This window comes from Peromyscus leucopus, chromosome 3 (genome assembly GCF_004664715.2).
Source record: "Peromyscus leucopus breed LL Stock chromosome 3, UCI_PerLeu_2.1, whole genome shotgun sequence".
Lineage (NCBI taxonomy): Eukaryota > Metazoa > Chordata > Mammalia > Rodentia > Cricetidae > Peromyscus > Peromyscus leucopus.
Window position 1 is genome coordinate 131,707,363 of NC_051065.1, and position 21,781 is coordinate 131,729,143.

Genomic DNA, 21,781 nt, shown 5'->3' on the forward strand with positions numbered 1-21,781 from the left:
TGAAGATGTTAACAGATGAATGAACCAGTGTGGCCTGGTGGCACAAAGTCACTCAAAGTGACTCAAAGTCACGAAGTCACCAAAGAAACGTGTTTGAGTTTTCTGATCTTTCCTTTATGTATAGTATGAGCAGAGTAAATATCTTCATCAAACTAAAAATATGTGGTTTGTGGAGGACTTACACATAATATTAGGTTTTTTCCATCTCCTTTTTTGGTGTGCATAATACTGATGACTGAACCTAGGGCCTCCCACACATGAGGCAAACATTCTACCACTCTATCCCCAGCCCCTATTTTTACTTTTTATTTCAAGGACACTCTTGATAAGATGCCCAGACTGGTCTTAAACTCACTCTGAAGCCAAAGCCAACTTGATCTTTTTTTTTTTTTTTTTTTTTTTTTTCAAGACAGGGATTCTCTGTGTAGTTTTGATTCCTGTACTGGATCTTGCTCTCTAGACCAGGTTGGCCTCAAACTCACAGAGATCAGCCTAGCTCTACCTCCCAAGTGCTGGAATTAAAGGTGTGCACCACTGACACCTAGCTTTTTTCTTATAGTCTTCTCTTATTCTCCCTGTGACTGGGGATGGCAGGTCTGTGCCACGAGGCCACATTGGTTCATTCATCTCTTAACATCTTCATCAAAGGCCTCTCTGTCAGAATAGTGTTTCCCATTGAGTTTCTTTAAACATAGGTTTTCTCCTGAACTATAGAGATGGACTCCTACAATCTAGGCCTAAGACCCAGTTGGAGGGTTAGGACTCTAACTTTCTCTCTGTTAACACTATTACCTGGTCTAAGGAAAGATGTGCCAGTAGAAGCAGACATCCAGCCTAGCCATGCTGAGTATAAAGGGGTTTTTAAATAGTAAAGTTAAAAACATGAATCCATTTGACTCTGCATAGAGCAGACATGAGAGGAGAGGTCAGAGGTGACGTGCAGGCTGACATCTGCTTTTGTATCCATTCCCAAGGGCTGGATAATCTTGAAAAGAGCCCTTAATATTCTCCAAAAATGGAACAGAACCCTCCCTCAGGGTCACAATCAATATCAACAATGCACAAAACTCCCAAGCACCCATCCTGTATCCTTAAGGTGGTTGTTGAAAATAAACTCTAGAATCCAAATGCTGAAGAAGCTGTTGACTTAAGATCTGCTATTACTTTACTGAAACAAACATTCTCATTCCTCTCTCCTAGGAAACCTTTTGTTGATTATATTCATGAGTTATTTTGGAACAAAAGGGCACAGGCCTCTCATGATTGGTGTCGGATGTGTGGTTATGGGCCTAGGGTGTTTCTTAATGTCACTACCTCATTTCCTGATGGGCCGGTGAGTACTCCAGTCCTTCATGATATTTTAGGTTCAACTTTCACTTACAGAAAATGAGGCTCCAAATTTCCTGTCTGGGAAAAGCACTGCTTCCCCCAAGTTCAGAATGCTAATATGGAAATTAGAAGATATATTCTCCATTCTGCTGGTGTGATCTGTGACTCTTGCAGCCTGGGTCCATTTCAGGTTCAGTCCTGTCCACTGTGAAGTGGGAATTTGAGACATTGCTTTCATGAAGTTGAGACACCAAACAGATTCTTTGAATCTGCCAAAGCTTGTGCTGAGTCCTTCATCAGGACTATTTAGACCCTACAGTTACAAGGGGTCTACAGTGTGACATAATCACGGGTCAGCAAGGGACAGACCAATGTCAAGGCTGATTTATTTTTGTGTTTACCAATGTATCATAACACAGAAAAGTATAAAAGTGAAATTATGTTGTGCCCCCCCTCCCAACTTTCCTGCTTTCTGGGAAAAGTTTTCAGTTCTTTATTCTGTTTGCCTGTGTGTCTTTTTAGTTTTTAACACCTTAATATCCAATGATACACAAAATAATATTTCCTACCACAGAGTCATGCTATTCTTTGTTATGGAGCTCGATTCTTTCTCTAGACTGAATGCTTAGCTCATGTCCCCATTAGATTGACTCTCGGAGTCTCTCTCTGTCTCCCTAGCCCTCACAGGCTGGCAGGGTGAACTTCTCTCAGAACAGGTCAGGGCTGCACGGTTGTCCCGGGCATGCCTCTCGCTGGTGTCTGCTGTTCTCCACCTGCCTCTGAACTGCAAACCTCTAGGCTAGCTCAGTGCCATTTCCTTGTAATTCCCCGTCATTCTCTTCCATATGAATTTGTCTGACTTCTTCCCTCCTCTTCCCCTTCCTCCTCCCTCCCCTACTCTTCTTCATCATTTCCTTCTTCTATCCTTCCTTTTGTTTTTAAGATCTTTCATCAATTTGACGTGTGTTAGTGTTTTCCCTGCATGTATATGTATGAACCATATGTGCGTCTGGAGCCCACAGAGATCAGAAGGGTGTCATTTTCCCAGGAAGTGGAGTTAGAGATGGTTGTCTGCTATCATGTGGGTGCTGGAAAAATGAACCCAGATCCTCTTCAAGAGTAGCAAGTGTTCTTAACCACTGCGCCATCTCTCCAGATCCCCTTTGCTTTGCTTTTTTGAGACAGGGTCTTGCTATATAGCCCAGGTTTGCATGGAATGTACTATGTAGCTAAGGCTGGCCTCAAATTTTTGGTGATCCTCCTGCTGCAGCATTCTAAGTCTTGTTGGTACTTTTCTTTTGCTGTTAGCATTTTTGGTCCCATGACACTGTATTGTCAGGTGGATTCAGTCATCTCTTGTTATGAAATGTGAACTTTTCCTTCTGTTGGAGTTAATGCACACACAGGAGATTCATTGTTTGAATTCTCAGAAAGGAAAAGTAGGACCACAGATCATAGAATGCAGAGTAGCTGTCTTGATTTGTTGTGCTATTTTGTGTCTTTCTAAAGCTTTCATCTTTTTAATTCTACTTCAGGAAGCCTTTTTCTTTTTCTTTTGTTTGTTCTTTATCTCACACCAATTAATTCTAGGAAATAGCCATTTAGAAACCACAGAGTTGACATTAGAGAATCCAAGAGCCATGTCACCTACATGTAGAGACTTGAGAGCTAACTGTAAAGAAGAGGTACATTTTGAGTGATTATCAAGTTCCTTTGATGATATTGATGACTTACTTTTATTAATTCAGGTTTTTTTCTCTCTCTGTCTCTCTCTGAAGCAGGCTTTCCTCATGAAGCACATGCTGTCCTCCGACTTGCTGTATAGATGAGGGTGGCCTTGAGTTTTTCATTCTCCTATGTTCACTTCTCAAGTGCTACATTGTCAGGCATGGGTCACCACACCCAGTTCGCACAGCTATGGAGTTTAATCCTAGAGCTACCTGTCTTGCTTATTGTAATGATACAGATTTCTTTTTCTAATTATTTATTTTTCATTGGTTTATTTGTGTGTGTGTGTGTGTGTGTGTGTATGTGTGTGTGTGTGTGTGTGTGTGTGTGTGTGTGTGTGTGTTTTCAATGTTTTTATGATGATGACAATGACTGCTGTGGAGATGGAAATGTGTCTGTACACACTCTGGATGCTATGTTTTCAGGGAACAGGAGTCAGTAATCTGCAGACGCTCTCATTGCACTCAGTTCCTCACAGTGAATGTTTCTTGTGTCCACACAGATATGAATATGAGAAAACAATTTCACCTGCAAGCAACTTGTCCTCAAACAGCTTCTTGTGTTCAGGAAACAGAACCCAGACCTTAAAGCCAACGCATGACCCAAAAGGTTGACCAATGCTTCTTATTGCTTTCTGCACAGAGACTGGGCCACAGAATACACTTTTATGAAGGGCTTTGAAAATGACACTGGGTTTAGTAGGCATGTAAGACAAATGGACAAACTTTATTTCCCTCTTCAGGAAAGGGAGTTGTCTAATAACATAGAATGCTCTGCCTCCTGAGTTTGAATATACTTATTAAGACTCCTTTGTTTCTTCAAGTGGGTGTTTTAAAAATGAGCCAAAGGTATCCACTGCAGCACCACTGCAGAATTAGTCCACAAGGGAAGATGACTTAGAAGGAAGGATTTGGACACATGATGAGATCTATGTGATTGGTCTAGTTTGGTTTTCTGTTGTTGCGATAAAACATTGACTAAAACCAACTCAGGTAAGACAGAGTTTACATAGCTTACAAATTGCTGTCCATCATATGGGAAGCCATGGCAGAAATCTGGGGTAGAGACCAAAGCAGAGTTCACCAATGAGTCTTGCATACTGGATTGGTTAGTAACCTCTTTTGTGCAGCATAGGCCATTCTGCCCAGGCCTGGCACTGCCTATAGTGGTCTATGCTGTCTTTCATCAGTTAACCAAGAAGGAAATGCCTCATAAACATTCATTTCCACAGGCCAATCTGATGAAGGCAGGTCCTCAGTTGAGATACCCTCTTCTCAGGTCTGTTTAGACTATTGTCAAGTTAACAAATTATAACCATGACAGTGATTATGAAAATACGAAATATAACCAGAAAGAAGCTTCCCTGGATATGTGCTGTGCACCTGTTCAGAATTCCTTGATTACCCAGGAATTTGCCTTTCAGTCTCCTTTTCCTTCTTTAACAGAGACATTACTTTGCAGTTCAACCAAACAGTTGTTTTCCCATAGTTCCTAGGGTCCCTGGCACTTTGGTCCTAGCTCCTGCCCTTCATCTGCTATATTATTTACATCACTATGATCAAAATCTCAAAGAACAACTCAAGTTAGGAAAGATTTGTTTTCACTCATTGTTTTAGCAGGTTCATGGTAACTTGGCTCCATGTTTATGGACAGAGTATCATGGTGACATGAGTGTTGACTGATTCTGTTCTTCACTTCTTTTTGGGCAGGAAGAATGGAAAAAAGATAGAGGAAGTAGTGAGATATAGCCTCTCTGGACATGTCACCCCCATGACCAACTTCCTCCAATTAGACCTGCCTCCTACCTTTTAGTACTTATCAATACTGCCAGTATCATGACTTCATCAACATATTAGTTCTTTGATTATGTGAGAGCCATGGTGACCTGTTTCTGTACATGACTCACAGACACAGTCAGATTTTATGTAAAAGTACTTACTGTATGTATTAGTTATTTTCTTTGACCTTGAGAGAACACCATGAACAAGGGAATGTATACAAGGAAGAGTTTACTTGTGTTTATGGCTATACAGCAATGATTCTCAACCTTCTTTTTTTTGCATCTTTCAAAATAATGTTAAATATTAATGAATTCAATTTCCCAATCAAGAGACACAGGTTAACTAAATGAATTAAGAAACAAACTCCATCTTTCTGCTGTCTACAGCAAACTCAGTTTACCTTCAAATATTCATGACATCTTAAAGTAAACAGGTAAAGATTAGGGTATTCCCCCTCCCAACTCTTCAGATCCTCTTCACCTCTCTACCTACCCAATTTTATGTTCTCTCGTTCTCAAATTAAAAAAAAAAAGAAAATCAAAATAAGCCAACAAAGAAAATCAATAAGACAGAAAAATGGCCAAAATAAAACTAAACCAAATAAAAGCACACACCAGAAAAATCATGGAGTTCATTTTGGGCTGACTCCTGGGCGTGGGACTTTCCCTGAAGTCTAGCTGTCACTCTGTTGTCATGCCACTTGAGGGACTGATGTTCCCTTTGTCAGAAGATAGCAATTGAAAATAGCTTCTTGGTTAGGGGTAGGGATTTGAGTCCACTTGGTCTTTGTAGTTCTGGGATTTTGTGTGGTTTGAATCTTGCAGGTCCTGTGCATGCTGTCACAGGCTCTGTGAGCTCATCTGGGTTTCAGTCCTGTTGTGTCTGGAAGAAGCTTTCTCTCTGGAACCATCCACCACCTCTGGCCCTTATAATTTTTCTATATCCTCTTGTGGATAGATCCTTGAGTCCTGAGGGGAGGGGTTTGACAAAGACATTCCTTTCAGGACTGAGTGCTCCAATGCCTCTCACACATTGTGCACTGTCTAGTTGTGGTTCTCTGTGCCATTTCTCATCCACTGCAAGAAGAGGCTTCCCTGGGAAGGGTTGATCTATGGTTACATCAATGTCCTTAGGAGTCATTTTATTGCATATTCCTTTAGCAGAGAAGTACTAGTAGGTTTTTCTCTTAGACCCATGACCTATCTAATCCCAGATTCTTGGACCCTTTAGCAATTCCATCTCATGGACTGGGCCTTAAACCCAGACAAAAGTGGTTGGTTAATCTCATAACTTTTATGCCACGATTGCACGAGTATATCATGTAGGCAGGTCATTCATGTTGCCGGGGTTGTAGCTGTGAGATATTGATGAAATAACTTCTCCTCCACTGCTGTGCCTCTGGTCCAGAAGGAAAGTGGGGGGGGGGGTCGGGCAGGATGGGAGTTGGAGGCCAGTCTCTAAGTCTCAGGAAGTGGCTGGGGTCTCAGGCAGATGGGCGTGGGGGCAGGGCGTGGAGATTGCAGGGACAGCCGGGGGACTTGCAGAAGGGGATCCTTCCCGGTGGAGCTAGAAGGGGACCTGCCCGGTGGCCAGAACCCGGGGCCAAGTTGGGCAGGTCTTCCCAGGAGTGGCTGGTGCCCAGGGATCGATTCTCAACCTTCTTAATGCTGTGATCATATAATATAGTTCCTTATGTTGTTGTGATCCCAACCATAAAATTATTTTTGTTGCTAATTCATAACTGTAACTTTGCTATGGATATGAATGATAATATAAATATATGCTATTCCAGTGAGTCTTCCAGATGACTCACAGTTCTAGAAGGATGAGAATTCATTAAGGCAGAGAGAAAGGCAGCAGGAGCAGGAAATTAGGAGCTCACACCTCAACTATAAGCATAAGGCAGAGAGAGCAAAGTAGAAGTAGAGTGAGGCTTTAAGCTCCTGAAGCTCATCTCCAGTGACAGTCTTGCTTCTCCTCCTCAAATAGCACCACCAACTGGGACTAAGTATTTAATATTGGAGCCTCTGGGGCATATTTCCATTCATAGCTGCACATCATTCTTACAGGGGCCCTGATTGGTTTCTAGCACTGACATCAGGTTGCTCACAAACCCCTGCCATTCCAGTCCTGGAGAATTAGGTGCCCTCTTCTGGCCCTCTTAGGCACCTGCACACATAAGTTGCACATATGCACATGAAGGTATACACATTTACATGTACATTTTAAAGAAATATTAAAATTGTTGACTTTTCAGTGGACCTGTGCAGATCTGCTGTACCTGGGATCAGGATTTGAGAACCTAGAAGAATGGGATGGATACAGTCTAATGCTGAGACAACCTTGCTTCAGTTTCAGTGGACTTTATACATGAATGAAACAATGAAAGCAATGGTCTCAAGAGGGTCGTTTGATCAGAAACACATGTAAATAAACATCAGTAAGCACATACTAAATGTTAACAGAGCAGCCCTTTCCAAAACTTTCTCAGGACAGGACATTTTAAACACAATTGCCTGGCACAGACTGTAGATTATATCTGGGGAAGCGTGAAAGCAAGGCAGAAGGGAATATCCAGATTCAAGGCACACTGACCAGGTTGGCTTCTATAGCTGTGTTCTCTCTTCCAACAAAAATCAACATAACTTATGAATTTAATGTAGTTGTTTGTCACAGGTGCACAAAATAATGTCTATGAACAATCCGGGGAATGAAATGCTCTTGAGGTAAAGGGCCCTCTGCTTTTGTACCTGGAGCCTCTCTCACAGTTCCCCAGGGTATTGTTCACCATGCATCATTCTTTTGGTTATGTGCCTATAAAAATCACAGATGCTAAAGGACCCAACACGTCTCATGGACACAGTCTGGAGCTGTCTCAACAGAATCACCTCAGGCCAGAACATCTCTATTTTATGGTGGATCCATGCCACAGAAATTGTAGCAGTCTTCAAGGCTTGGACTGTCACTGTTCTCAGGGAATCTGTGGAGATCAAAATAACATGAGAATCAAAGAGCAGCCATCTCTGAATCTCTGAGCCACAGAAACCCTCCAAGCAAAGCAATCAGAATCAGTGGCCTCAATGGTAGCCTGTTCTCATCTCCTGCATTGACCTTTGAAAAACTTCTGCTGTGCCCCTTGTGTTATGGTGGATAAGTTAAAATCTTCCCATGTGCAGAGGCCCAGCAAAGCACTTAATTCTTCCAGTGTCTGATACTTTCAGTTCTGCATTAGAGGAGGGTTTATAGTCTCCCTGTGATCTGTAGACAGAAATCATCATGTTCATCAAAGATAAGAATCTAAGTACATAGAGATGGAAACTGATTTTACTGAACAAGGAGTTAGTAAGAGTTAGACTGCATGACATAGTCATGCTTAGGAAATTTATGGAAATTTAGGCCCTGTCCAATCTACAGTTCAGGGTCCATTGTCCTGCATATCCCTAAAAACACAATGCCAAGATTCCCTAGGGAGTGGAAGTTTATTTAGCTTAGAAAAAATTTGGGAGGTGCATGCAAACCTTCAAAGATTTCTCCTTTTACCTTTCAATTCTCTTTGGCCCTGTTTGTTTTATTTCCATTGATCACCTACCACTCCTACTGTCTGAATATTTAATTGATAGTAAATGATGGAGTCTATTGAAAAACACAGTTGCTATTCATTTAAACTTTTAGTTTTTACAGAATAATTGAGACTGTAGAGAATTCCAACTTCTGTCTGTGTTGTGTAGGTACAGAATGAATTCTTAGAGATACACACATGTGCTAGTTTTCCTTCCTCAAAGTTATGGAGGATGTAGGCAGTGCCCATATTAACTCACTGGGTCCACTGGTTGCTGGAAAACTAAGTCCCTGGAGGTGAGGGGAAGACCTTGGTTTTACTGTTTGCCAATTTTATGGCGTAGATTTTCACATCCAATGTGTTGTTACTGAACACTGACTTGGGAAATGGTGTCTATCTGTAGAGTCATCTCTCCCACCCAGTGGGAATTGGCTCCAGCATAGCACTTACACTCCATTGTAAACTATTCTTTCAAATATGCAGTAGGGGTGATCCACAGACAGCATTGTTATGGAATATTATTTTAACTAGGAAAAGATGTGTTACATTTGTTTATGCTGCGGAATATTACTTCACCTATGTGAAGGTCTGTTATATTTGTTTCTGCTGCTTTTGTTAATGATGTAAGGATGTGTTACATTTGTTTCTGCTGCATTTGTTTAATTATATAAAGTTGTATTGCATTTGTTTCACCTTGCCTGCTTAAGGTGCCTGATTGGTCTAATAAAAAGCTGAACAGCCAATAGCTAGGGAGGAAAGGGATAGGTGGGTCTGGCGGGTAGTGGGATTAAGTAGAAGGAGAAATCTAGGTTTGAAGAGAAGAAGGAGAAAAGAACAAGGAAGACAGAGAGGGACATACCTGAGACCAGAAGCCAGGCATGGACCACCCAGCCAGACATTTGAGGAAGCAGGGAAGTAAGACATACATACATACATACATACATACATACATACATACATACATACATAAAGAATGAAAGAAAGAGAGGGACAGAGAAAGAAAGAAAGACAAAAAGCCCCGAGGTAAAAGGTAGAGAAAGAGAAACAGGTTAATTTAAGCTAAAGAGAGCTAGGCCAAGGATTCATAACTAATAAGAAGTCTCTGTGTCATGATTTGGGAACTTGTTGGTGGCCCAAAAAAGAAAGCCTCCTACACAGCACAGTAATAAGTCATTGAATGATTATCATGGGCTTGTGACCTGAGAAGTGATTACAGAAAAATTTGAATTAACTTTCAAAATGCTCATGCAGTTTTCTGTTTTAATGCAGAGTGCATAAAAGAAATTAAATCCTCAATGTGGGTATATGTAATGGTCGGAAATGTTATCCGTGGAACTGGTGAAACTCCTATCATGCCCTTGGGTATTTCCTACATAGAAGATTTTGCCAAATCAGAAAACTCCCCTTTATACATTGGTAAGTTTGAAAATCAGACTTGGGATCATTATTAGCATAGCAAGTTCTGGGAGGTAAATATAAGTTATTGATTTGGACACATTGTGGTTTCCAGAACCATGAGCAGAGTGCTATAGAACCATTGGTCATAAGATTATTCAATGGGGCAATTAAATTGTAGCTCCAGATAGAGTTTGACTCATTGTATCACACTACAGCTTTCACAATAATTTTTTTCTTTTAAATTTTATTTTATTTTGGGGGGGAGATTGCAAATGCAGAGAGTAGATACAAAGGGATGGGAAGGTGAATGGGGTATGGATTCATAATATAAAATGCACAAAGAATCAATAAAAAGTTAAAAATATATTAATTATAGTAAAGTGAGTAAGATACATAATTATTGAATCTTCCATTTAGTATGTAAATAGCTTAATTTAATAAATAAATAGCTATATAACTACATAAATATTATATATATATATTCAACTAACTGAAAAACAAATAAGAAATTAGGAATGCATTTTCATGAATCCCTCTATGGCTTAAGAGATATAGAAGTCACATGTAAAAACAGAATTATCTATGCTAGACAATAAGTTAAATTAAGAATAAATGAAGTTGCCTTGGGAAGACATATATTTACTTTGACTCCATAGGTCCACACAGTGGGGGATTCTTCTACTTAGTGTGTAGAGTGAGAGAAAGAAAAGTCAAACAATATTTCCATGGGAAGAAAGTGAACAGTAAATATATAGTTTGGAGAGCTGTTAGGAGGAAGCAGATGATGAGGAGCTGGCCAACAAAGTCAAGTACATTAGGAGAATAAAGATCAAAACTGGAAAATGTGGTCTATGATGGAGGCCAGTTGTGCCAAGAGAGTATCTTAGACTCAGGAAGATCTGAGCAGAGTGAGAGGGGAGGAGTCAAGGCAGACAGTGCAGGGCAGGAATGAACAGTGGAGCTGGAAATCTTACAGGAATCATTGGATAGAGTGCATCAAACAGTGTGGAGTGTTAGAACAAGGAAGACAGAAGGGTTTGGTATTGAAAAGTCAGGCACATGGAGGACTAACCCATAGAACCACAGGGAAGGAGGAAAAAACAAAATATAAAGAGAAGGCAGGAAGTTAAAATTGTTTGTATCTGGTTTTTCTGTGAGTAGGGATGGCTCAGCAGATATTCAGATAAATTGGGAGATGCTAGTGGTGGTTCAAAGAAGTCAGGTGTGGTTGGAAGGGACCAAGGAAATGAAAATAATTAAAAGATAAGAATGAAGACCAGAGTGGATGGGGAAGTGAGTAGATGGGAGTTTGGATGGAGGAAATAGGAGGAATGGAGGGAGGGGAAATTGTTTTTGGCATGTATAATAAATGAAAAAAATGTAAAAAAGAAAGAGGACCAGGATAGCATCCAAGAGAAGTGCTGTTATGAAGATACATTCTCACTTTGGAAGGAAGTTTCAAGAGAAGAGCTTTGATGAAGACACATCATAGGAAATTCATCACAGCTCACACTGGTTGTGAAACAGTGCTAGTTTCATTTCTGTTGCTGTGAGAAATTGCAGCTTTGGAGAGTAAGGGGTTCATTAGGCTTACAGTTCACCACAACAGAGAAGTCACAGTAGCTGGAGCTTGAAGCAGCTGGCCACACCCACAAGAGCAGAGGGAGTGAATTGTGCATGCATATGTCTTTGCTTGCATGGTTGTGCTCAGCTCTTTTCCCACTCTCACATAGCTGATGACTCCCTGACTAGGGAATGGCGCTGCCCACAGTGGGCTGCTTCTTCTCACATCAATTAACTTAAGACAGTCTCCTGATGACATGCCACAGGTAAACCCTTGTAGACAATACTTCATTAATACTCTACTCCCAGGTAATTCAACATTGTGTCAAGGTGAAAATTATAGGTAACTATCAGAGTCCCTTTATAATCAGGGGTATGGAAGCATCAACATGACCTTGCTCACATCATGGCTTTATGGGTCTGCCTGTGACAGTACAGTCTTTGCCTTTAACTCAGCATAAAAGAGAATTTGGAATGTTGCTTTTAGCAATAAAGCTTCTGTGACAATCAGATTTCTATCACTTTAATAAATATGTGAGATAATGATTTATGAAGAGAAAGGATTCATTTGGCTCATAGCTTTGGAAGTTCTGGTCTATGTCACTGGAATGTGTGGTGTGGAGGTCTGCCATGAGGCAGCTGATTATGGTGGAAGGATGGGTAGAATAAAACATCAATCTTGAGACTGGAATGCAAAACAGAATGAGTAATGAGCTATGGTTCTACTTCAGACTACTTGAACATTCACCACCAAGCCCTGCATCTGAGGGTTCCTTCAGACTCTAGTGGTAATCCACAGTAATTCATATTGAAACAATGGTACTTTCTCAATATTTAAAGAAACGAATATATGTATATATAAAATACATTCAAAACTTAATATCTTTATATGTTTAATGTAAGAAATATCTGAGGTAATGGGGAGTGTAGCTAAGTTCTAGAGCACTTGTCTAGACTATTGGATTTGATACCCAGCTTTGCAAAGGAAGGAAAAGAAATAAAATAAAAAACAATTTAATCTCAAGGCTTTTTGTGTGGGTGCAATCATATTAATTGTTTGGTTATGCAACTTCCTGTCTTTGCTTTCTTCCAGGGATTTTAAAAATTGGAGTGGTCATTGGTCCCTTGATTGGACTTATGTTGGCAACCTTCTGTGCAAATATTTATGTAGACTCTTGGTCTGTGAATACAGGTAACACAATACATTTTATTTATATAGTCCAGTCCCTAGAGTGTGGGAGAATGCTCCAGAAGACTATGCAACTGCCTCCTTTGATCTTTAGTTTACAAATTATCACTGCTTATAGATTGCCAACCTAAGAGGAGCAGAGACAAGGATAAAATGTTACCTTTCTGATGAAAAATCCACCATTCTTCCAGCACATCTCAGCCATACTTTTGGTCTCAAAAATATTTACTCACATAGGGTTTTCTCAATGAGTCAGTCACTGTGGATAACAAAATAGATCTTTCTGTTATGTGATAAGCACCATTTTGTAAAGTTTTCACAAGATAAACAGAAATGTAAGATGAACTGCTAAATGGTCTTATTACTAAAAAAACTCAGAGCAAGGTATTGGGGTGAAAACCAATAGATCAGAGGAATAGGACAAGCCACAGCCAACCTTACCTTGTCAACTAACTCCTCAGCCTCCAGAGAGAACTATTTCTTGTATAACTTTCTGTGCCGTGCCTACTCATTTCCTGTCTCTGCCCAGCTATATTACTTCTTTTTTCTGCCCAGCTATATCACTTCCTGTCTGTCTAAACAGACCTCCAGATCTATATAGTTAACACGCTTTTGGAATCAAAGGTGTGCACCATCATGCCTGGCTCTGTTCCCAATGTATCTTTGAATTCATAGAGGTCCAGATGAGTCTCTGTCTCCCAAATGCTAGGATTAGAGGCGTGTGCTACCTCTGCATGATCTCTATGTTTAATATAGTGGTTGGCTTTTTCCTCTGATCCCCAGATAAGCTTTATCCGGGTGCACAAATAAAATATCACTACATTTCCCCTGTTTTTGTCTAAAATAAAAAGTTATAACTAATATAAGAAAGACTATATACAAAAAAATACAATACTACATACAATATATACAGCAAAAATACATCAACAATGTCTAGTCCATTTGCATTTGACAAATTTAGCGAAAATATTCCATTATCTATCCTATTTTGGTGATTCCAAAATATACCTAATTCACTTTCTATCCTAACTTGTATTATCAACTGAACATAATCTTTTAATGTCTTTCAAACTTATACACTTTACAACTCTTTAGTGCATTTTTTCCTGAATTTGTTAACAAGGAAAACTATAACTATAAGTATTTAATCTTCAATTCCCTCAGAGACCCTAGAAGGAAATAATATTATCTAGTTAAACAGGAAGTGCAAATACACGACTTCCAAACAATGTGAGAAATGACAGAAATAGATAGCTGCCTGGACAGTCACTCAAGGAATCTGCAATGTTGGGGTACCCATCTTTAGCCTACAAGATATCCAATAGAGTCATGTGTGAGGAAGTATTTTCTAAAGAGCTGTCCTTCCTTTTCTTAGCAAGGATTGGTGGTTTTTCTTTTGTGTCCTGTTTGTCCATTTTGGACAGCATACTGTCAACAGTTGATTCCAGGGCACTTTCTTGACCAGTGGCTAACTTTTGACACAATGAAAGTAAAATGCATAAGGAGTTTTTTTCAATGCCCATCATCTTCTCTGAAGTAGATTGGTGCTGTCAGAAGCAGACATGTCTCATTGTCATTTTTTTTAAAAAAGGAAAAATCTGTTATTAAAACATCTTAAAAGCCATATTCTGTAGATCTCTGAAGTGTTTGATGATGAACTGTATACTTAAAATATATTTATCCTTGATCCTGAAAACTACCTAATATGATTACAAGTTTGATTGAAATGACTAACTACTAACCTGCATTTCTTTATATCCTAATTAGTTGGTAATAATAACTTCCAAAGACTAGAAAATTGCATTACATTGTTAAATGAACTATATAGGTACAATACCTTGAACAAGAGTAGAAATATATGTACAGTATTTTCTAACAAAATTAATCTCAAATTTGTATCAATATACATAATTTGTATATAATATACAAAAATCCAATTCAATGCAAAATATTTAAAAATAGTTGCCTTTTAAAAGTAGATTCAATAATCTATCTTATCATATCATATCTCTATACATCAATCTCAAATTTGTAGCAATATACATAATTTGTATATATATACAAAGAATCCATTCCAATGTAAAATATTTAAAACTAGTAGTTGCTTTTTAAAAGTAGATTCACTAATCTACCTTTTTAATCTCATTATATATTCATATCCCCTCTTTTTTCTTTTCAGAGTAGATTCAATAATCTCCCCTTTATCCATCATTTCTATATCTTTTTTTTCAGAGCAGATGCAATAATCTACCTTTTATCTAAATCCTCTTTTTTCCTTTTCTTTCTTTTTGTTTTTTTCAAACAAGAACCTTAAATATAATCTTCTTTGTTTAGCCTTTTTCCTGATCATTCACAAAACAACTTGTAACCAACTACCCAAAATAATGACAATTATTCAAACTCCATTGAAAGACAAAAAATGACCATCCTACCTCTTGGGAATTTGGGCATTATGTTCTTAAAATTACTTCCTGTAGTCTGGGGTAACGTTATCTTTAGGGAATCCTGAAAAGAAAATTTTTGGATTAATTGCTAAGTCCTGGGAGAGGTAGCTGTATCATTTTTTTTTGTCCAGTGTCTGCATAATGTGAAAATACAGAGTTTGTCTCAAGTCCTTGCTCAAGTAGTCTATGAGGCTGGATCATCTCAGATAGCCATCTCAAAATTTCCCTGAGCAGATTGTAGTCCAAAGCCAATCTTTGGGTGTGTTTGTCAGCTAGTGGTATTACTATCATCTTGATGGAATCAGCATTGTGGGGCCCTATCATCTTTTTGGAGACTTCAGATTTGCTGTTAGACATGGTCATGATTCCCTGAAGAAAACTGATGGAGACTCAAACACAAAAACATGTACAGGCAGCTAGATGAAGCCCTTTTTCCTAAATCAGTTAGAACTCTATATGATTGTTAATATCATGACAAAATTTAAAATATATTTAAATCTTATAAATTTTGATATAAAATTCATACTTTAAGAAAAGTTTTAAAGAGTCAAACTAGTACCAAGGAATTATAAGATTAGTGGCAATAGAATAATCCCTTAATTTTTATTTTTTTTCTTTCCCATATCAGATGGCTCTTCTGATACAATACAGAGATTTTGCATTTTCTTTTAACAAGCATGTTTGGGTTTAGAGGAGAGAGCCATGCTCCAACTCCAAAGACAGCTTTAATTTTTAATTGAACTGGGACTACATAAAAACTAGTTGGGTTATGTATCTGTAGAGAACAGCAGAAACAAACATTTAGGAAGACTTATGAAATTTTACATGTGATATACCAATAGACCAATTTACTCGTTTTCTTGGGACATTTTGTCTGGATGATTTGTCCTTTTTCTTCAGATGTCTCATTTGTCCAGTGTTCTTCAGCTTCTTCAGCCTTCATTCTCCTGAAAGACAAGAACAAAACCCTTCCCCAATGGTAACTTTGGGGAGTTTCCCTTTTAGCAAGTTATATCTGATTAAATGATAAGCATTTGTTAGTTGTATGAGTTAATTTAAATTGAATGGTTATGCTGGCTGATGAATTATTACCTCTTCTATGTAAGAGGTCTCTCTTGTTCAAATCAAACCTTTATCAATTTTGATGGTATCCACAGCCTTTCCTCTCTTTTAGAAACAATAACAAAACCTCATCCCCAATGTAATACATATCCTGGTTTCCATTCTGAGGTCAGCACATCTTTAAAGTACATAGGCTGATTTAATTCTGTAGATTTTTCTGCTATCCAGTGTCTCTCCACAGCTATTGTTACTTCCTTATAAGCACTGTGAAAATTCAAAGTTAATAGAGCATTATGTAATCTATTTCTAGGAGTTGTTGCTACACCTTTCTGTTTATTTAGCATATCCTTTAGACTAATTTTTGATCTTTCTATAATTACTTGTCCTGTTAGATTATGTAGTATACCTATAATATGCTTTATATTGTAATAAGTAAAAAACTGTTTCATTTTAACAGAGACATATGTTAGAGCATTGTCATTTTTAATTTGTGCAGGTATAACCATGATGGCCATAATGTCTAGCAAATGTGTGATTATAGAATCAGCTTTTTCAGAACTCAGAGCAATTGCCCATTGAAATCCTGTATAAGTATCAATAGTGTGTTGTACATATTTCAATTTTCCAAATTCTACAAAATGAAACACATCCATCTGCCAGATTTTATTCCTCTGAGTACCCCTTGGGTTACATTATGCTGATGGTGGAGTTTTATAGTAAAAAGAACAAGTAGGACATTTCCTCATAATTTCCTTGGCTTGTTGGCAGGCTATGGAAAAATCATTTTTAAACCCTTACTATTGATATGATTTTTTTATGAAATTCTGAGACTTCCAGAATATTTCTTTCTTTTTTTTTTTTTTTTTTGAGACAGGGTTTCTCTGTGTAGCTTTGCGCCTTTCCTGGAACTCACTTGGTAGCCCAGGCTGGCCTCGAACTCACAGAGATCCGCCTGCCTCTGCCTCCCAAGTGCTGGGATTAAAGGCGTGCGCCACCACCGCCCGGCCAGAATATTTCTTATCAATAGTTTATCAATCTCATCATTACCTTGTGCTAGATGGCCTGGCAGATCCATATGGGATTATATGAGTTATATATAAGGGATGCTTCCTATTCCTGATTATATCTTGTAACTGAATAGTGAAGTTATTTCTGACTCATCAGGGATAAATTCTATAGTCTCAATATGTAATACCACTCTTTCAGCATACTGAGAGTCAGTAACTATGTTGAGAGGTTCTGAAAAATCCATTAATACCAAAAGAATAGCATATAATTCTGATTTTTGAACCAAATTATAACGACTTTGAACCACTTTACTTAAATTTTCTGCTTTGTAACCTGCCTTTCCTTGTTTGTTTGCATTGCATAAAACAGATATTGCTGTTTCCCATACAATGTGAGGCAGGATCCAATTAGCTCTCTTTATAAGTTTAATTCTATTGCTTTTGGGATATTTGCTGTTAATCTCTCCCAAAAAATTACTGCAAGCTCTTTACCAAGGTTCAGTCTCTGCCCATAATTTGTCAATGTCACTCTTAGTTAAAGGTACGACAATTTCTGCTGTGTCTATTCCTGCTAATTAATAAAGTCTCAATTTTCCTTTTAAATTAAACCACTCAGAGATCTTTTCCACATAAGATTTTAATTTTTACTCTGTTTATTTGGTAAAAATATCCATTCCAATATAATATCTTCCCTCTACATTAAAATTCCTGTAGGAGAGTGCTTAGAGGGTAAAATAACCAGGGTGCAATCAAGCTTTCGATCCACACGATTCACATGATCTACATGTACATCCTGTATTTTCTTTTCTACCAAAACCAATTCTCTCTCAGCTTCAGCTGATAATTCTCTTGGACTATTTAAGTGCTTATCACCTTCTAAGGTTTTGAACAAAATGCTTAGCTCATCATTTTTTTTACCCAAACAGCGGTTGGTAGATAGGAAATATCTCTGAATAATCTTTGGAATTCGTTAAGAATCTGTAATCAATCTCTCCTAATTTGAACTTTTTGGGATCTAATTTTTTGTAGATTTATTTTATATCCTAAATAATTAATAGAATCTCTTCTTTGTATCTTTTCAGGAGCAATTTGTAATCCCCAACAAGGCAAAATTTCTTTACTTCTTTAAATATTTTCTGCATTTGAATCAACTAATAAAGTATCATCCATATAATGATAAATTATAGATTTAGGAAATTGTTTATGTATTCTTCCAATGGCTGTTGTACTAAATATTGGCACAGGGTTGGGCTCTTAAACATTCTCTGTGGGAGAACCCTCCATTGGTATATATTAACTGGTTGAGAATTATTATAAGTAGGCACCGTGAAGGCAAATCTTTCTCTGTCTTTTTCTTGTAAGGGTATTTAGAACAAACAGTCTTTTAAATTGATAACTATAAGAGGCCATCCTTTAGGTAACAGATACGCAAAGGAATTCCAGAGTGTAGAGAGCCCATTGGTTGAAATATCTTGTTAATTGCTCTTTGGTCTGTTATCATTCACTACTACCAGATTTTTTAAAATAACAAATACAGAAGAATTCCAAGGGCTGGTTGGTTCTTCAATATGCTGAACCTTTAATTGTTCTTGTACCAGCTGTCCTCGGGCCTGTAGTTTCTCTCTTGGTAAAGGCCATTGCTGAACCCATACAGGCTTGTCTGTTAACCATTTTAAATGTAGAGCTGTTGGTGTCTTTGAAAGATCAGCAGTTGTTGTGCCCTGTTCTTGTACAATCTGGATGGCTGGTGACCACTCTTTAGAATAATACCTCCTAATATTTTTTTCTCAGAAACAAGTATTAGTTTATTATTATATTATACATTATATTATTATAACTCAGAATGTTAATCTGAGTATTTCATTGTTGTAATAGTTGTAATAGATCACAGCCCCATAAATTCATAGTTATGTTAGTCATATATGGCTTTAATTTTTCTCTCTATCCTTCTGGCCCTGTACATTCGACTCATCTTTTGCTCTGTTTTACTTGAGATAATGTTCTAATCCCTAAAAACTGAACATTTACCTCTTGAAGAAGCAAATTTGGATGCCAAGATTCTGGTGCAATTATTGTTATGTCTGCACCTGTGTCTACAACACCTTCAATGAGAAAATCATTTATTCATATTTTTTAATTTCAGTCTTTGTTCATTTATAGAAGTTTGTCAAAAATTTGCTTTATGGTTTCTCCTGAATTTTTTGTTCTCTCTTCTATAGCTGTTCTATCACTTTGAGCAATATCCTTTTTTACAGTTGGCATTTAGTTATTTAATTGCTCTGGGAAAGGATTTCCTCTACAATGGTAGGAAAGAAATGAACTGAATTTGTTCAGTTTGCAAGAAGCTCCTCAGTCAGTTTCCCAGTGGCAAAGGCAAAGGGTTACCTTGTCTGTCCCTTGTTGATCTACATTCACTAGAACAATATTTATGTTTACCACACCTATTGCATAATCTAGAAGTGAGGGGAATTCTGTTGCCATTGTTCCTTGAAGAAACGTTGTTTCTAGGAACCTCCTATTTACAGTCCATTTTTAGGTGACCTTGTCTACCACAATTAAAGCATCTCACATTATTTTTCTTTAAACCTCTGGAAATCACCTCTTCTATCCAAGTATCATCACAGTCATGAGATGCAATATTAGTTGTATCTTGGTTCCATTTCTCCAAGGGTGCTGATCTTGCCTTTAATGGCCTAGTTATCCTTTTGCATTCTCAAAAGCCAGAGATTCAATTATTATCTGTCTAGCTTCTGAATTTGGTATCATTCTATTTATTGCTGAAGACAACCTTTGTAAGATATCTATGAAGGTTTTGTTATGGCCCTGTATAACTTTTGTAAATGACTCAATTTTCTTTCCCATTTCTTCAATTCTGTCCCAAGCATTCAGAGCTACCATTTGGCATAGAATTAGGGAATGGTCACCATATAAAGATTGTTTTTATTTATCAACATAATCACCTTCTCCAAGAAGTAAATGTTGGAAAATTTCCATACCTCTTGCCCTACATTGTTCTTCTATAGTCTTAGCCTCTTCTTTACACCAGGTTCTTCATTATAACTGTGGACAAGCCTCTAGGACAGCTGTAACAAAATCTTTCCAGTCCTGAGGAATAATTTTATTATAATTTGACTACGAGTTGAACATCTTCTTTACAAATGGAGAATGGATACCATATGAGACTATAGTTTCTTTAAATCTCCTCAAATCTAACATTTACACAGTTGTCCAGTTAGCACATACACAGCCTTGAGCATTTGGTAGTTCCTGTAAGGTTACCACATAGATTAAGGTTGGCTGTTTGAAAATCTTAGGCTGTTTCTCTGTAACCATAAATTTCAATGCAGAGATAGGTTACCTTTAAATTCTTCTTTCTGGACCTGAATATCTCTATGATCTGTTGTTACAAGTTTTTCTAAAACTTTTATCTTGAACTCAAACTAATCAATCATTCTAATGATAAACCAAAAATGACCAAACAAATAATATTTATAATTAACATTATGTAAATCCCATCTACATTAATTATCCTCTCATTTAATTGTTCCATTTTCAGACCACCCAATGAGTTATTAATTAGAGACCAAATTCCCTCTATTGTAAAAATATTTCCCATGTTTTTAATGAGGAAAAATTTTCCTTTTAACTAATTTCTCTCTTAAAGACATCTTTATTTTTTTTTTTTTATTTTTTTTTTTTTTTTTGGTTTTTTCGAGACAGGGTTTCTCTGTGTAGCTTTGCGCCTTTCCTGGGACTCACTTGGTAGCCCAGGCTGGCCTCGAACTCACAGAGATCCGCCTGGCTCTGCCTCCCGAGTGCTGGGATTAAAGGCGTGCGCCACCACCGCCCGGCAAGACATCTTTATTTACTCACCAAGTTTACCAACTGCATAGAACAGTAGAAGTCCGATGGAGTTTCAAGGCAGCTACCTAGTGTGGTATCAGTCTGATATGGGGATCCAGAGAGAGCCCAAAACCCACCAGGAGAGAAGAAGCCAAAGAGAATCCAGCCCATGTGGTGTGAAGACTCTGGCTATGTGCAGCTCAGGCTTGAGCCGGGTCCTGTAGGACCACAGGCAAGCTGCTTTTTGATGAATTTGTGCCACAAACGTTGGGGAACCAGATGTAACACAATTGCTAATAATAAAAAACCTGGAGCCAGATACTGGAGTGAGAACTGAGAGATCAGAGGAATAAGACAAGCCATAGCCAACCTTACCTTATCAACTCTTCAGCCTCTAGAAAGAGATATTTCCTATATACTCATCCCTATATCCTTTCTGTGCCCTGCCATCTTCCTCTCTCTGCCCAGCTACATCACTTCCTCTTTCTGCCCAGCTCTATCACTTCCTGTCTGTATGTACAGACCTCCAGACCTCAATGGTTAACTAGTGCTGAGAATTAGAGGCTTGTGCCACCGTGCCTGCCTCTGTTTCCAGTGTGGAATTAAAATCACAGAAATCTGGATGAATCTCTGCCCCCTGAATGCTAGGATTAAATGTGTGTGCTACCACTGCCTAATCTCTATGTTTAATATAGTAGCTGTTTTTTTCCTCTGATCCCCAGATAAACTTTACTGGGGTGCAAAAGTAAAATATCACTCACTACACAGAAATGCTCATTTACTACTCAAAAATGCATCTCCTTTACTGTTAGATAAAATTAGTTAATTTTCTTAATACACAAAACAAAAAATAATTGGATACCATGTGATATTTTATT

General features: G+C 38.0%; 1 protein-coding gene across 1 annotated transcript in view; it reads left to right on the plus strand.

Annotated features, from left to right (window-relative positions):
- The window catches only part of LOC114700296 (solute carrier organic anion transporter family member 1A5-like), a 58,248-nt gene that overhangs the window by 8,037 nt on the left and 28,430 nt on the right, over window positions 1-21,781 (plus strand). The window contains exons 3-6 of the mRNA XM_028879883.2: window positions 1,201-1,333; window positions 3,560-3,666; window positions 9,667-9,813; window positions 12,452-12,550. Coding sequence (XP_028735716.1) covers window positions 1,201-1,333; window positions 3,560-3,666; window positions 9,667-9,813; window positions 12,452-12,550 — 486 coding nt within the window. The remainder of the gene's footprint in view (window positions 1-1,200; window positions 1,334-3,559; window positions 3,667-9,666; window positions 9,814-12,451; window positions 12,551-21,781) is intronic.